The sequence below is a fragment of the Tupaia chinensis genome, unplaced genomic scaffold (genome assembly GCF_000334495.1).
Source record: "Tupaia chinensis unplaced genomic scaffold, TupChi_1.0 Scaffold143591_1, whole genome shotgun sequence".
Lineage (NCBI taxonomy): Eukaryota > Metazoa > Chordata > Mammalia > Scandentia > Tupaiidae > Tupaia > Tupaia belangeri.
Genome location: NW_006203437.1, coordinates 349,576 through 363,873, shown reverse-complemented (window position 1 = coordinate 363,873; position 14,298 = coordinate 349,576). Strand labels below are relative to the sequence as shown.

General features: G+C 56.7%; 1 protein-coding gene across 1 annotated transcript in view; it reads left to right on the top strand.

The window, feature by feature from the left end:
• Window positions 1-343: 343 nt before the first annotated feature.
• The window catches only part of RAPGEF2 (Rap guanine nucleotide exchange factor 2), a 132,639-nt gene continuing 118,684 nt past the window's right edge, over window positions 344-14,298 (top strand). The window contains 3 exon segments of the mRNA XM_006164178.2: window positions 344-414; window positions 4,498-4,554; window positions 9,643-9,726. Coding sequence (XP_006164240.1) covers window positions 377-414; window positions 4,498-4,554; window positions 9,643-9,726 — 179 coding nt within the window. The 5' untranslated portion in view covers window positions 344-376.

Below are 14,298 nucleotides of genomic sequence, written 5' to 3'. Positions count from 1 at the left end.
ACAGTGAGAGGGAAGGTGAGAGATCACCCTCTGGGGGATGGCCACACTACAGTCTCTTCTCCTCCACTCTCTTTCTGGGATCGTGTGTGGGCACGCACACATGCACTTGGCGTGACTTTCAGGCCACTAGGTCTGGGATTTGAACCCTGGTCCCCCATGTGTTAGTCCCATGATGTAACCGCCACACCATCCGTTGTCCCCAATAGTGTCTGTTTTTAATGTGTACAGAACATGTGTTTGTTTTTTAAAGTCCATTAGTAATTTGGTCTTGTAGATGTAGTGGTGCATTTTAGAAACCCTTTTCCCGAGAAGCCTAATTATTCTATTCTTTTTTCCCTAACAGGATCTGGAAATAGTGTACTCCTATTTACACGGCATGGAGGCCTTATCCAACCTGAGGGAACATCAGCTGAGGTATGTCATGAACTCAGTGATCGTGGGCTACTGGCGTTTATCGGGCCAGTTAAGGAGGAGGCATGGTGAAAGCTTACTTAGAAAAACTGCTCCACTGACCGTCTGTGAGTTTCACAGAAATCAATGCGGTCGTATCCATGTAGTTTTCATTTTCGCTTTGGCAATACTCTCGCATCTGCTACGGTCTTTCTCTTTGGCTGCCTGTCTCACCTTGATAAAAATACCACAAGGGACGTTATTTGCTGTCTTGGTAAATAGAAACCTACTCCACAGCACTCAGATGGCATTAGAAACCAGAGAGCTTGAAACTGCTCAGAGAATGATCAGGTCATTGTTTTACTGTTTATTGCACTAAGCGGACTGCCCTTTCTGGGGAGCATGGTGTAACGGTATTTGTTTTCTCCTGGTCTGCTCACATAAAAGCCTTCCCACTTGTGTTATACAGTGCTGACGCAATCACCTTGTGGTTCTCCGGGCTTTTCATTGTAGGCTAGAAGTGACTTCACCTTAGTGAGAGTCCAAGGGAGAGGGCATGGGCAGACGTGTCACATGTGCCCAGTGACGCTGCTCATGACACACAAGCAGCGCAGACCACCTAGGGAAGGCCTTGCTCCTCTGGCGCTCGCTAGGCCTGGGCCAGTGGCTGTAATTACCAAAGGAGCACTTTTCCCGGGGACTCTCCTTTCCTCGTCAGACATAATTAATTTATGAGCATGTCAATTTCATATTTAGTTGTTAATTGAAAAAAGTATCAAGAGGATTGAATACTTTCAAAATTAAAATTTTAATGAAAATCATTTAAATTAAAGTAGTTTGCAGATTAAGTGTTTAAAAATTAAGTCAAGTTTTATTAGAAAGGGCAAAACCTTTGGGACTTTAGGAGATGGCTCAACCTAAAGCAAGAATACTCTTTGAAGTGTGTAACTTTCATTTTCTGTTTTGTAATGACCACTTTTTTTTTGGAGAGGTTTTTGCTACAGGGCTTGTGTGCTCCCCAGAAAGAACAGAGAGAGACAGACAGACAGAAACTGAGAAATCAGCCCCCAGGGTGTATGGCCATGCCACATACCATACGCAATCCCTTCTCCACCAGCGTGAACTGCTGGTCCCAATGACCAGTTTCTTAAGGAGGAAGACTTGCCCACTGTCTGGCTGATGGCAGGTAGCCCTCAAGCGCAGATGCCGAAGTCAGCATGCAGACATGAGGCTTGGTCCTCTGGCACACAGAAAAGCACAGAGGACCGTGCGTGGGCATGCTGACCCTGTCGTAGTGCACAGCTGAGTGCTTTATTACTAGATAGTGGGACTCTATGCCATAGAAAAGAGGTTTTAAACCCTGAGGGCAACTTTCAGAGTTAACAAGGAAAAATGCTGGGACCAGCAGTTAGCGTGATGGCTATGTCGCTGGACTCCCACGTAGTTGACCGTGGTTCAAACTCATGCCGGGTGTGCGTGCGTGCCCAAGATCCCTAGAGGAGAATGGAGGAGAAGGGATTACGGTGTGGCCATCCCCCATGGGGAGGGATTTCTCGCTTTCTGTCTCTCTGTCTCTCTCTGTCAGGCGAGCGCACGCGCCCTGTAGCAAAAACCTCTCCAAAAAAGAAAAAAAAAAAAAAAGGGCAAATGCTAGTAGAGTCAGGTGCCACACAGCCGTCCCCTAGCTGCAGAATGACTGACTTTCTGCCACTTTAAAGGTAGTTTTTAGTTAGAAATCACCCTTCCGTTCAGAGTTGTAGTTTCGTGGACACCTTTACTAGTCTGTTTGGAGCCCGAGCAGATCTGTGTGTTGGCGTGAGCTTATGGGGAGGGACCTCTGAGATGTCTCTTACTCTGTTTGCATGGGAGGTCACATTGATGGACAACAGCGTACACCAGCTTGCGTCCTTTTAGAACGAGGTCAGTACAGAGGAGCAAAAGCCTAGGATCAGGGAGACCCAGGGACTTGGCCGAGCTGCTCTGCGTTACTGGAGTTTCTGGGGAGAAACTCCTCCTTCACGTAGATTTCCCATGCATTCTGTACATATAGGTTGTACTTGCGATTCACTAAGTGTAGTCAGGGCCAGCCCTGTGGCTGGTTCCGGGAGCCAGACCTCACCTGGCCGCTGTCGTGGTTCCCATCTTGGACTGATGGCTCGGGAAGTGCACCGGGTACCCCACGTCCTGGCAGGGTGGAGAACGGGGCCTGGACCGCAGGGCAACCATGCCCCATGGGGGTGCTCTCCCGCTGTCTCTAGCAAGTCCTCTGGCAGTGGCAGTGGCAGTGGCAATGAAAAACAATGGCCGGGACCCCACAGGGTGCAGCTCCAGTTTTTGGGAGCAGCCGCTCCTGTCAGCGCAGGGCAGCGTCAGCGTTCTGGGAGCTCGGGGGCTGCGGCACTGATGGGGGCTCCAGCCAGGCACTGGGCCCTTGCTCCTGCGAGTGGGCAGCGATGTGGGTGGCACCGTGTCACTGCGAGGGCGGCCTTCGTGCAGTGCAGAGTTCTCAGGGTTTTACTGTATTTTCACCGTCCTGACGTCCACTCCCCTAATCTGGTCCTGGCACACCCGGAAGCGGGACCGCACAGGGGCTGGGAGAGCCGGGGGCTGTGAGACACAAGTGGTCGTGAGCTGCTGGTGGAGAGCCTGTGGGAAGGTGCGGCCCTCGTCACGCCAGAGCGCGGCCACGCAGGCAGCTGTGGTCAGCAAGCTGTGGGGAACAAGCGCTGTGTGGTCTGTTTGCTCTTTCCACCCAGGGAAGATGAGTGAGCGTTGAACACTCACGGTGCTCACTGACAGCATTTGGTGCTCACCTCATGGGTTAGAGTGTTGCAGTGTAAGGGGTTTTATCATGGCTTTTTTCAAATCTTATTTACTCGTTTCATGAGAGAGAGACAGGCAGCCCTCGATCCACTCTCAGCCCCAGGTAGTGGGATGTGGGCCCGTGCGTGCCCAGCATGCAGAGGGAGGCTTCGCCACATGCCCCGGGACCTTCCCACGGAGCGTGGCAGCACAGTGTGCTGAGTTACTACTGCCCCTGTGGCCCGTCCTGGCTCCCGAGAGCCCACGCAGGCTTGTGCACCTGTGAAGCTGTGGGGCCGCTGGCACCTGGGGAGGCTGACACGGGCCATGCCGCGCTGCTGGGGGCTGCAGGCAGCGGCCGCCCCGTGCTTGTCCTCGTGGGCAGGCAGACTCGAGGCGAGAGGGCCTCCCCTGACGTCGCGGTAGAAGGAGGGACACCTGATCAGGGCCAGAGTGTGGTGGCCCTGCCCTGCTGGCCGGAGGGCAACATCACTGGGTGGCTGTGGCCCCCAGAGCCAGCACCTGCCTTCCCAGCTCCCACCTACAGGGAAGCTCATCTCCGACTCGCGTTCTGCTCTTCTGGAAAGTTTCGGTTGAGCTTAATGAGATGGGATGTTTAAAGCTGTGGCTGTTGTACTGACCACTTAACGTCACCCGTGCTGTCATTCTGTAACCTTTCCAGGGCGAATCGGCTCCACGCCAAGCCTGTAAGGGCCTGAGGTCTTCATTTAGTCACCGGCCATAAAAATGCTGCTTTTGTCCGAAACTCAGCTGGGAAGTGACTCGGGTTGTGCTGGGCATGACGTCACTTTGTAAATTGTAGCTTTTCCTCCGTCATCACCTGTGCCTCAGAGTGTCTGTCTGCCATGTGCCCTTGTGCCAAGTGTAACCAGGCCTCCCGTAGGGACTGCCAGGGCTGGCGACAGATCCTGGGGGTCTCTCCTAGTGCCTTATTTTTAGTTCTCCGTAGGGTGAGACAGAGGGAAGGTGAGAGCTCGGCCCTGGGACGGCCACGCTGCAGTCTCTCCGGGTCTCCTCTCAGGGTCGTGGGCATGCACATACACCCGCGGGGGGTCATTTCCAGCATGTCCAGCCCTGAGCCATGCAGTCAGCCATGTGGGATCCAGTCGCTGTGGCCACCACGCCACCCGCTGGCCCCAGCATGTCCTCTCCAGGTTCTGAGCTGACCAGTGTCTGGTCTCGGGCTCAGCAGCGTTGGCGAGGCACCGTGGGTCGCTGAGGTCTGTAACGGGGGCGCGTGTTCCTGGCAGGTGTTGACCTCCTGTTTTCTTTCCTCTCTCCCAGGCTAATGTGCGAAACCGTGAGGTATGAGAGACACGAAGCCAATGAAGTTCTGTACTAGTAAGTGTCCGTGCGTCCGCGCGCCATTCGACGGTGGCCCTGTCCTTCCGGTGTCCGAGAGCCTGGGGGCCCTGGCCAAGTCCGTCACAGCCTGTCCCTGCATTAACTTGGTTTTGAGGGTTCTGAGAGTGAACGTTGCAACCCTTCCCTGGAGTTGACCGTCCTTCCCTGAGGGTTCACTGCGTTCACTCACATGTGGGCCAGAGGCGCCTTCGCACCACGGGGTTCAGACGTTTGATCCTCACAGGTGAGGAGAGGCGTGCCGTCTGTCCGAGGTGACAGGGCGTGTATGCCACAGCACACGGGCGGCACGCTGGGACAGCACAGGGCCGGTCTGTTCACCGTCCTTGCAGAGACAGGAAGACTGGCCAGCCACACCTCCCTGTGTGACCTCTTCCTTAAATAATACTGCCGTTCCTTCAGGATGTGCAATATGTCCCTTACGAAAAGGACAACTAAGTCCTTTCCTTTTTTAAGAGAGATTTTTGAATAGGGTGTGTGCACTTGCTGGAGAGGTAGAGACAGACAGACAAAGTGAGGAATCACCCCCAGGGGGATGGCCATGCCGAGTCCCTCCTTCTTCGTTCTCCTCTCGGGATTTTGGGCACACACATGTGGCCAGTGTGAGTTTTAAGCTGCCGGACCTGGAACTCGAACCGCGCTTCACTATGTGGGAGTCCAGCGATGTAACCATTGTGCCACTTGCTGGTCCTGACAGCTGGTCTCTTAAGTATGAGGTAGATAAGCAGTACTATTGGTGAGTCGGGGCTGGGTCGCCCTTGACTTACTGGGGTCCTTACTTTGGACTGGGCAGACTCAGGGAAGGTGGGTGTGGGCCGGCCCGGGGTCCGGGTGACCGTCCTGGCCACCTTCCTGCCCGGCCTAAAGAGCACTGGTTACATGCACTCCAGGCACGTGATGGGGCATGTTAACGAAGTACGTGGGCCACGGCTTTGCCGGAAAGGTCGGAAGTCAGCAGGAGGAAGCTCCCCAGGCGCGCACCCGGCTGAGGTGCCTCACAGGAGCAGCGGCGGGTGGGGCCAGGGCTCCCAGAGCACCCAGACTTAGAGAGGGATGGCCCGGATGGAGACAGGGGTGTGCACGGGGACAGGCAGGGCCTGGCCCAGTGTCCTGAGCACTGTGGGTCGCGGCCACCTGCATGGACAGGCTTGTGGGGGTGGGCGGAGCAGGGGCCTGGCCACCGCAGGGGCTGTGCCAGTGAGTGCTCAGTCTCCCGGCAGTAGGAGGAAGTCTTCTCATCATTTTGGTGAGGAAATCCTAGTGGCTCACAGCGTCCGAGGCAGCAGCGGGATGGCCCTCAGCCGCCCTCCATCCCAACGCTTCCCTGCTACGTGGGCACCATACCGATTAGCTTTCCCTCCGTACTCCCTGTCCTAATTTACTTTTTTACAGTTCATCTGTTTATCTTGGGGGGCACCTCCAACAGGTCCTCCCGTGACCTCCCCGGCCTCCGCTGCCCAGAGCGGGCAGACGCGCATCTGCTCATGCAGGGAGCCTGGGCTGAGAGCCAGGGACTGTGGCTCAGGGCCACTGTGGGGACGCGCCCTCCGCTGTGGGGTCCACGCCATGGTACTTATTCATGATTATTCCATGTGCGTCTTTAACAGGTGAAGGCTTTAAAGAAACATTATCAAGACTTTAAAAATTTCTTTAATATATTAAGAGTATTCAGATTTCTTTGTCTCAATATTTTTTACTTTGTTTATTTTGGTCAAGATCTAAATAAAGTCTGTTTTGATTGTTGGGATCATTTTTTCAGAAAGATTTACCTGAGTGAGGAGGAGGGGGAGGGAAGCCCCCACTAGGTCCCCTGCTAGGACCCACCCAGCTCAGCTGTCAGTGCACGCGGGGCCTGGGGCGCGAGCCTGGGCCCTGGTGTGGCTCACGTTGCTTTGCTGCCATCTGACACCGCCGTCCCTTCCTTGAGCCACCTCGGACACGCAGCACGATGACGGCCAGGTCCTGGGCACAGTGCCAGAACTGCCCTGCCCTGGCCTCGGTGGGGAGGCCTGTCCGCAGACACAGAGGGGCAGGCTGAGCGGGTGGTGGGTGGGAGACGGCGCAGGCTAGGAGTCAGCCAGAAGTGACCGCGCTTTCAGGTTGTGTCAGTCGGAGTGGGAGGAGTTGGGGCTCTGGTGCAGCTGCATCTTTAAATGTTAGAAGGTCCTGTTTAGAATCGAGTTGCATTTGTTTGCAGTAAAAAGTAGGATAAACTTAGCTGAATTTGACTCAGTAGAAAAGACTGCCTGCTGTGTCTCCCTCCATTCTCTCCCACTCACTGGATGCTGGGTGCTGTCAGCACAGGGAGGGGGTGTGAGTCCTCATCCCAGGGACCTCCTCAGAGCTGCCTTGATTCAAGGATGCATGGCGACCCCCATCTGTACAGACCTACCATCCAAAGGGACTCCCCAGTCGGTACGGCTTCCTCCCTCCCACTCCCTCCGTGGGACTCCCGTACATCTGTAGGGACTCCCCCTCCACAGGGACCCCTGTCTGTCTGTAAGAACCCCCATATGTCTGTGGGACGGAGGGGTCCGCCAGGAGCCCAGCCCCTTTCAGTCTCCCTGTGTCTAAGGATGCAGCCTGAGCCTGGGCTGGCAGGAGCCTGTTCTGAGCCGGAGACTGGCCAGGCCCTGCATCCCCTCGCAGCCCCGCTCCTGCCCCGTCCTGGGCCTCCCTCCTGTCTCCTCTCCCCACCCAGCCCCTGGCTCCGCTTCTCCCTGGAGGTGCTCCACCCAGGTTTCACGCTGTGCCCACAGCGGCCTCTGCCTGGTGGCGTCCTTGCCTTGCAGGAACTGTCCCGCCCTCTGTCCCTGATGGGCTTCTTATCCGCAGGCTCTCCCTGCTCCTTTGCACCTGGGCCCTTTGTCAGCACCTGCTCTGTGGAATGCGGCCTCAGAAGGCTCTTCCCTGGGCAGGCGCCGCCACCTAGCGGGCCGCTGGGATATAGCCAGGAAGTTCCAGAGCCCTGCTCTTTTTGTTTCTGCGGTAGTGAATGGTGGGGAGAGCTTACCTCCCTAACGCCCCTGTTCCTGGGGTGGTGACTGGTGGGGAGAGCTCACCTTCCTAACGCCCCCTGTTCCGGGGTAGGGGACTGGGGGGGGGGGTCCACCTCCCCACCTTCCTAACGCCCCCTGTTCCTGGGGTGGTGACTGGTGGGGAGAACTCACCTCCCTAATGCCCCTGTTCCTGGGGTGGTGACTGGTGGGGAGAGCTCACCTCCCTAACGCCCCTGTTCCTGGGGTGGTGACTGGTGGGGAGCGCTCACCTCCCTAATGCCCCTATTCCTGCGGTAGTGACTGGTGGTGCCCTTTACCGACTCGAAGGAGCCCACATACGAGAGGAGGAAAAGAGTAGAAGGGCCCTGAGGGAATGCCCCAGCCTCCCTCGGGACACAGCACACACTGGAGGGGTCTTTGAACATCACGAACGTTGTGCATTATGGAGAGCCAGATTTCAACATTTTCTGCACAAAACAAACTCAGACTTTGAGTCCTCTTTCCATGGACCTGTGAAGCCCCGAGTGACTGACTGGGGTAGGAAGTGCCGTGTGTAGCCCCTGTGTCAGACTCCGCACAGGGACGCCTGTCCCTGGGCCTCATCCCCTCCCTCCCGCTGGCCAGGAGGGGATGCGGTGCGAGGTTGGGAGTTGCCACCTGGTACCAGGAGCCAGAGGCAGCAGGGTCCAGACAGCATGGCCACCTGCCGTCAGGGAGCCCGCGCGGGCCCGTGGGGGAGAAGTGAGGTGCCGCCTCGGCTCACCGCTGCTGTGCTCGGTGTTCGTCTCAGTAGCCGGGCCTGTGTCCTTGTCATACGTGTCATGATTGTGACTGCAAAGCGCCACGCGGAAGTCGGGGTGAGCCGCGGACAGGCTGGGTGCGGCCCGGGTCAGGCCCGTTTTCTAAAGGGCTCCGGGGCAGGGAAGCATGCCCCGCTCGGCTGAATCGGGCAGGACGAGGCGCTGACTTCGTAGGGAAGTGGAAATGGCTCATGAGCACCAGAGAGATGCCCTTACAGTAAGAAGAGCAGATGAAAAGCAGCTCAGTCCGTGGGGGATGCCGCCTCCCGGAGGCCAGGCCCGGTGCCGGCAGGTTGGGGTCTGCTGGTGCAGGACTGAGGAGCGGGGCCTTACTGCTCATGCTCATGAAGGGATTCCAGACCAGGGCTGAGAAGGGCAGACAGGGAAAGGTTCGGGAGGTTGAGTTTCACTGATAGGTCTTGGCGTTTCAGCAGGCCCCCCTGCCGTCAGGGAGCCCGCGCGGGCCCGTGGGGGAGAAGTGAGGTGCCGCCTCGGCTCACCGCTGCTGTGCTCGGTGTTCGTCTCAGTAGCCGGGCCTGTGTCCTTGTCATACGTGTCATGATTGTGACTGCAAAGCGCCACGCGGAAGTCGGGGTGAGCCGCGGACAGGCTGGGTCAGACCCGGGTCAGACCCGTTTTCTAAAGGGCTCCTGGGCAGGGAAGCATGCCCCGCTCGGCTGAATCGGGCAGGACGAGGCGCTGACTTCGTAGGGAAGTGGAAATGGCTCATGAGCACCAGAGAGATGCCCTTACAGTAAGAAGAGCAGATGAAAAGCAGCTCAGTCCGTGGGGGATGCCGCCTCCCGGAGGCCAGGCCCGGTGCCGGCAGGTTGGGGTCTGCTGGTGCAGGACTGAGGAGCGGGGCCTTACTGCTCATGCTCATGAAGGGATTCCAGACCAGGGCTGAGAAGGGCAGACAGGGAAAGGTTCGGGAGGTTGAGTTTCACTGATAGGTCTTGGCGTTTTTGTTTTATAGAGCAGGTGGCAGCATTGCCTGTCCAGGAAGTTAAACTACAAATGCAAAGAAAGATGCCATAGGTCCAAGGAACATTTAACGGACATGTAACTATGCTGCTAGACATCTTTAGCTTTTTTCAGGGGTAAAATGACTTAGAGAAAGTCCCAGTAGTTGAATAATGCTATTTTCATGGCTGTGTTTGGGAATATTGCTTAGGACTCTGCAGTACTGGGGGTCCGCTTTGTGCTCGGTGTGTTCTAGTGCTTGCTGTCCCTGATGGCCGTCTGACCCTGTCGCCCTTTCTTTCCAGCCCTGACGATGTCGGGACCTGCTGGTATATTCTGCTGTCGGGCTCCGTGTTCATCAAGGAGTCCATGTTCCTCCCGAGAAGCAGGTACAAGACACCCTCACGGAATTCAGTTCTTTCGCACAATTCTTTTTATTTTCTCTGTTTTCTTCTACAAATACAAAGCCTGGCAATACTTTGAGGTGCTGATATGTGAACCGTTCAGAAAGGCAGTGCAGCAGGTCTTGCCCCAATCCTGGGACACAGCTAGAACAACAGTTGCTGTGCTGGCCATGCGTGCAGCAGCTGCTTGCTCGCGTCGGCTAGGGTCGGGGCGTGCGTCCATACGAAATCCGGTGGGCGTCCGAGGGCCTGGGTGAGGGCAGCGAGCCCGAAGAGGACAGCTCAGTTCACTGAGCCCACTGCGGGCTAGGAGTAGGGCACCCACAGCCAGCCCTGCATTCTCAGCCCGTCGGTCCACTTGGCTTTGTGGCTGTGGCTTGGCCCCACCCTCCGAGGCTGTTACTGTCCTTCGGTGGTGGGCTTGTCCACGCCGTTGATTCATGACCCCTGTCCTCAACCTCTGTACTTCTGACTGCACGCCATGTCTCCTCCTCAGTCCCCAGGTGTGACCCCGTGGGCTCTGTCTGGACGGGGTACTCCCCTGCACGCCATGTCTCCCCTTCAGCCCCCAGGTGTGACCCCGTGGGCTCTGTCTGGACGGGGTACTCCCCTGCTAATCCGCAGTGGCCAGGGAGGACTGGGCCTCGGTTCTGTGGAAGGCTGTTTTCCCAAGGCACCAGCCACCAGGTTCAATGGTCACTTTTCTTCCTCCTAATTTCACAAATAACCTTAGTTTGACTAATATTTTTTAAACTTTGCTTTTCTTTGAAGTTTCTAAATAAGCACTTAGTTTGTTACTAAATTTATTACAGTAATCTACTCTGTCACTTAGCTTTTTCTATAAAAATATACATACGTGATTGCTGGGGGGCTCGGGCCTGTGCCGGAGAGACAGGAGAGAGAAAGCACGCCCCGGCGCACGGTCAGGCCGCAGTCTGTCCTCTCCACGTCACACCCAGAGGCCCAAGCACGTGTCTGAGCCCCTGGGGCTGGGGTTTGCATTGCGGCCGGCCCCGTGCGAGTTGGCCCCCTTGACCACTGGGCTCCAGAGCCGCCCTCAGACTTTTCTCATACTTGATCTTGAGTGGGTTGCAGTCAGTTTATGAATCTCCCGTAAGGACCTGAACAAGCTTCTGTAAAGCCGTGGGTTCCGCAACCCAGGAGAGGCGGACAAAGGCTGGCCTGCGGTGGAAGCAGGCGGGGCGCAGGGCCCAGGTGGCGAGGCGGCCTGAGAGCGTGCCGGGGAGGCGGCAGCTCGGGAGCCGCTCCCAGGGCCCTGCCTCCTGCTGCCGGGTCACACGGGCAAGCCACTTGTGCTCTGGGAGTCGTTGCGTGAGTGGGCACGCTGGCCTGCCGCTGTGGGTCCTCACGTGGCCATGGCCGCACGCGTGGTGGGGTGGTGTCAGCGGTCGCGGTAACAGGAGGTGCTCGTCATCAGAGTGGTGACAGCAGCACAGCACAGAAGATGCCGGAAGAGCTGAGGTGCTCACTCCTTCTGTTCGCCAGGTGCCACGTCCAGCGGTGGTCAGAACCCTGCTCTTTGTAGGCACAGTCGCCGCCTGCAGGTTAGGGGCAGTATGATTTTCCAAAGGCGAGGGGGCAGCACCACCTAAGTCCCCATGTCCTGGACCGTCACGTGCTCATACCCTCCGTCTCCGTGGCTGTACACCTCGTTGTACGCACAAGAGTGCGTTAAAAAGCATGTGAAAGTGGGATGCAAAGCCCGAGTTTATCTTGGTGCACCGCGATTCTGAAATCCGTGTGTGTTTTCGTGATTCACGTTCTCTGTGGCCAACACGCGTGCGTGTTCCGTGTGTGTAAGCCCCTCCTACCCCAGGAAGCACCTTGCCCGTCTCAGGCACTGCCTCCAACGCCCAACTCTTCTCAGCAGATTTCTGGCTAACGTTCAGCTAGGGGCCTTCCACGGATCGTGCTGGAGGGCTGTGGTCTGGGATCGGTGAATCTCAGGGTGCACCTGCTGGTGGGCTCGGTATCATTTGGCCAGGTTCTGTGGCGAGGCAAGTCCACAGGCTGAGACCTTGGCAGAGACCTTGGCAGTGCTCAGGAGCCGAGAAGCTTCCCTCTGACGCCCAGCCAGCCTCAGCTCGTCGGGTACAGCTCGCTCTGCCTTCTGCGGAGGGAGTCCTTGTCCAGGAGCTGCAGCTCTGGAAGGAAGGGCACTTGCAGGCCAGACCTCCTCGCGGACACGCTGGGCCCGCTCTAGTTCTCCGGAAGGACGGCTTCAGTGATGGCGAGTGTTGGCAGGTCGGTCCTTGAGCAGGCCGAGGGGCGGAGTGGCGTTTCCGACTGCATGATGGAGCGTCCTCTATACAGGCTGCTCCTTCATGCCGTCGGGGCCGCGTTCAGCACGTCCCCGGGAACTGTGCTAGGGCTGGTGTTCGCCGTCCCTGTGTCTCTCCGGAAAATGGCGCGGTTCGATGCGGGCTGGGTGCCGTCACGGTCCAGGTGTGCAGGACTGGTTTACAGGTAGCACTGCACTCACGGGCCTGGGAGCCGCACGAGCCCCGCAGGCCGACAGCTTTCTCTGGAACGCGCCAGCCCGTCTGACAGGTAGTTCACCTCGAACAGCTGCTCTGATTGTAAGTACCTTGGACAACTTTGTCATTTCCTTTTCAGTATCTTGCCAGGTGGCCTGTGTACTCATTGGACAGAGAGAGGGGGAGAGGGGTAGTGAGAAGTCTCTTCTCCTCTTGCGGTTTTTGGGCACAGGGACTCACGTGCCTGGTGTGATTTGTAAGCTGCAGGGTCCGGGACTCGAACATGGTTGGCCATGTAGGAACCTAGTGCCTTCACCCACAACGCCCCCTGCTGGCCCCAGCCTTTTTGTATTTTTAACTAATTGTCATGAATTCGTTTTGGCACTTGGCATCGTTAGGCATTTTCCTATACATCTGTTACAACTTGCTGCGGTTTTAAACATGGCCTCTCAGTGGGCTGCACGGCGCCTACGTGTGGAGCTCTGTCCCCTGCCGTGGGCGAGCGCAGTCCCTGGAGTGCAGCGTGTTCTTGGAGCGGGGTACAGCCCGTCGTACTCTCCCCATGCCTTACTCTAAGTCACTCGCAGGCCCAGGTGGCGTAGGCTCTGGGGCCCTGCTGCACGAGGCTGGAGACGTGGGGAGGCCGGGTCTGTCTCAACACGCCAGGCACCCGTGATCCCGGCTAGCCGTGGGGCGTGGGGGGGTTGCGGCCTGGAGACTCCACGGAAGGTACGTGCCTCACTCTCTCAGGAAGTGACTCCAAATGCGAAGATTGCGAGCAAAGGCAGCTTAGGCGCCGAGCGCATGGGGTCCGAGGCTGTTTGCGCCGTGGGCGTTGTCGTGTGGTGCTGCCGTCCTGCATGTCCGGGCTGTGCGTTGGGGTGATTTTCAGGGAAGAGGCGAGGAAGGCGTCCCCGGGATCTTTTAGAGGCACCGTTGGTGACAGCGCTGGGCTGGGGAGGGGTCGACAAGTGCTGTCTCAGGCCGGGTGAGAGTGGGGTCACAGTCCCCGGTCCGTGGGGCGTGATGGGTCAATGACAGTAACAGCGTTCATTGCCCTGGCACCCCGAGCCCGTGTGTGTAAAGAGCCGCACTAGGACGTAGGGACATTAAAATGTCTGCTAAGACCATCCCACTCTGAGAATGAGGGAGCCCACGTACAGTGAAGTCACAGTGTAAAACGGGATTAGTGTTACCTTGTAGGGAGCCCACGTACAGTGAAGTCTCAGTGTAAAACTGGGATTAGTGTTACCTTGTAGGGAGCCCACGTACAGTGAAGTCTCAGTGTAAAACTGGGATTAGTGTTACCTTGTAGGGAGCCCACGTACAGTGAAGTCACAGTGTAAAACTGGGATTAGTGTTACCTTGTAGGGAGCCACGTACAGTGAAGTCTCAGTGTAAAACTGGGATTAGTGTTACCTTGTAGGGAGCCACGTACAGTGAAGTCTCAGTGTGAAACGGGATTAGTGTTACCTTGTAGGGAGCCACGTACAGTGAAGTCTCAGTGTGAAACGGGATTAGTGTTACCTTGTAGGGAGCCACGTACAGTGAAGTCTCAGTGTGAAACGGGATTAGTGTTACCTTGTAGGGAGCCACGTACAGTGAAGTCTCAGTGTGAAACGGGATTAGTGTTACCTTGTAGGGAGCCACGTACAGTGAAGTCTCAGTGTGAAACGGGATTAGTGTTACCTTGTAGGGAGCCACGTACAGTGAAGTCTCAGTGTGAAACGGGATTAGTGTTACCTTGTAGGGAGCCACGTACAGTGAAGTCTCAGTGTGAAACGGGATTAGTGTTACCTTGTAGGGAGCCACGTACAGTGAAGTCTCAGTGTGAAACGGGATTAGTGTTACCTTGTAGGGAGCCACGTACAGTGAAGTCTCAGTGTGAAACGGGATTAGTGTTACCTTGTAGGGAGCCACGTACAGTGAAGTCTCAGTGTGAAACGGGATTAGTGTTACCTTGTAGGGAGCCACGTACAGTGAAGTCTCAGTGTGAAACGGGATTAGTGTTACCTTGTAGGGAGCCCACGTACAGAGAAGTCTCAGTGTAAAACTGGGA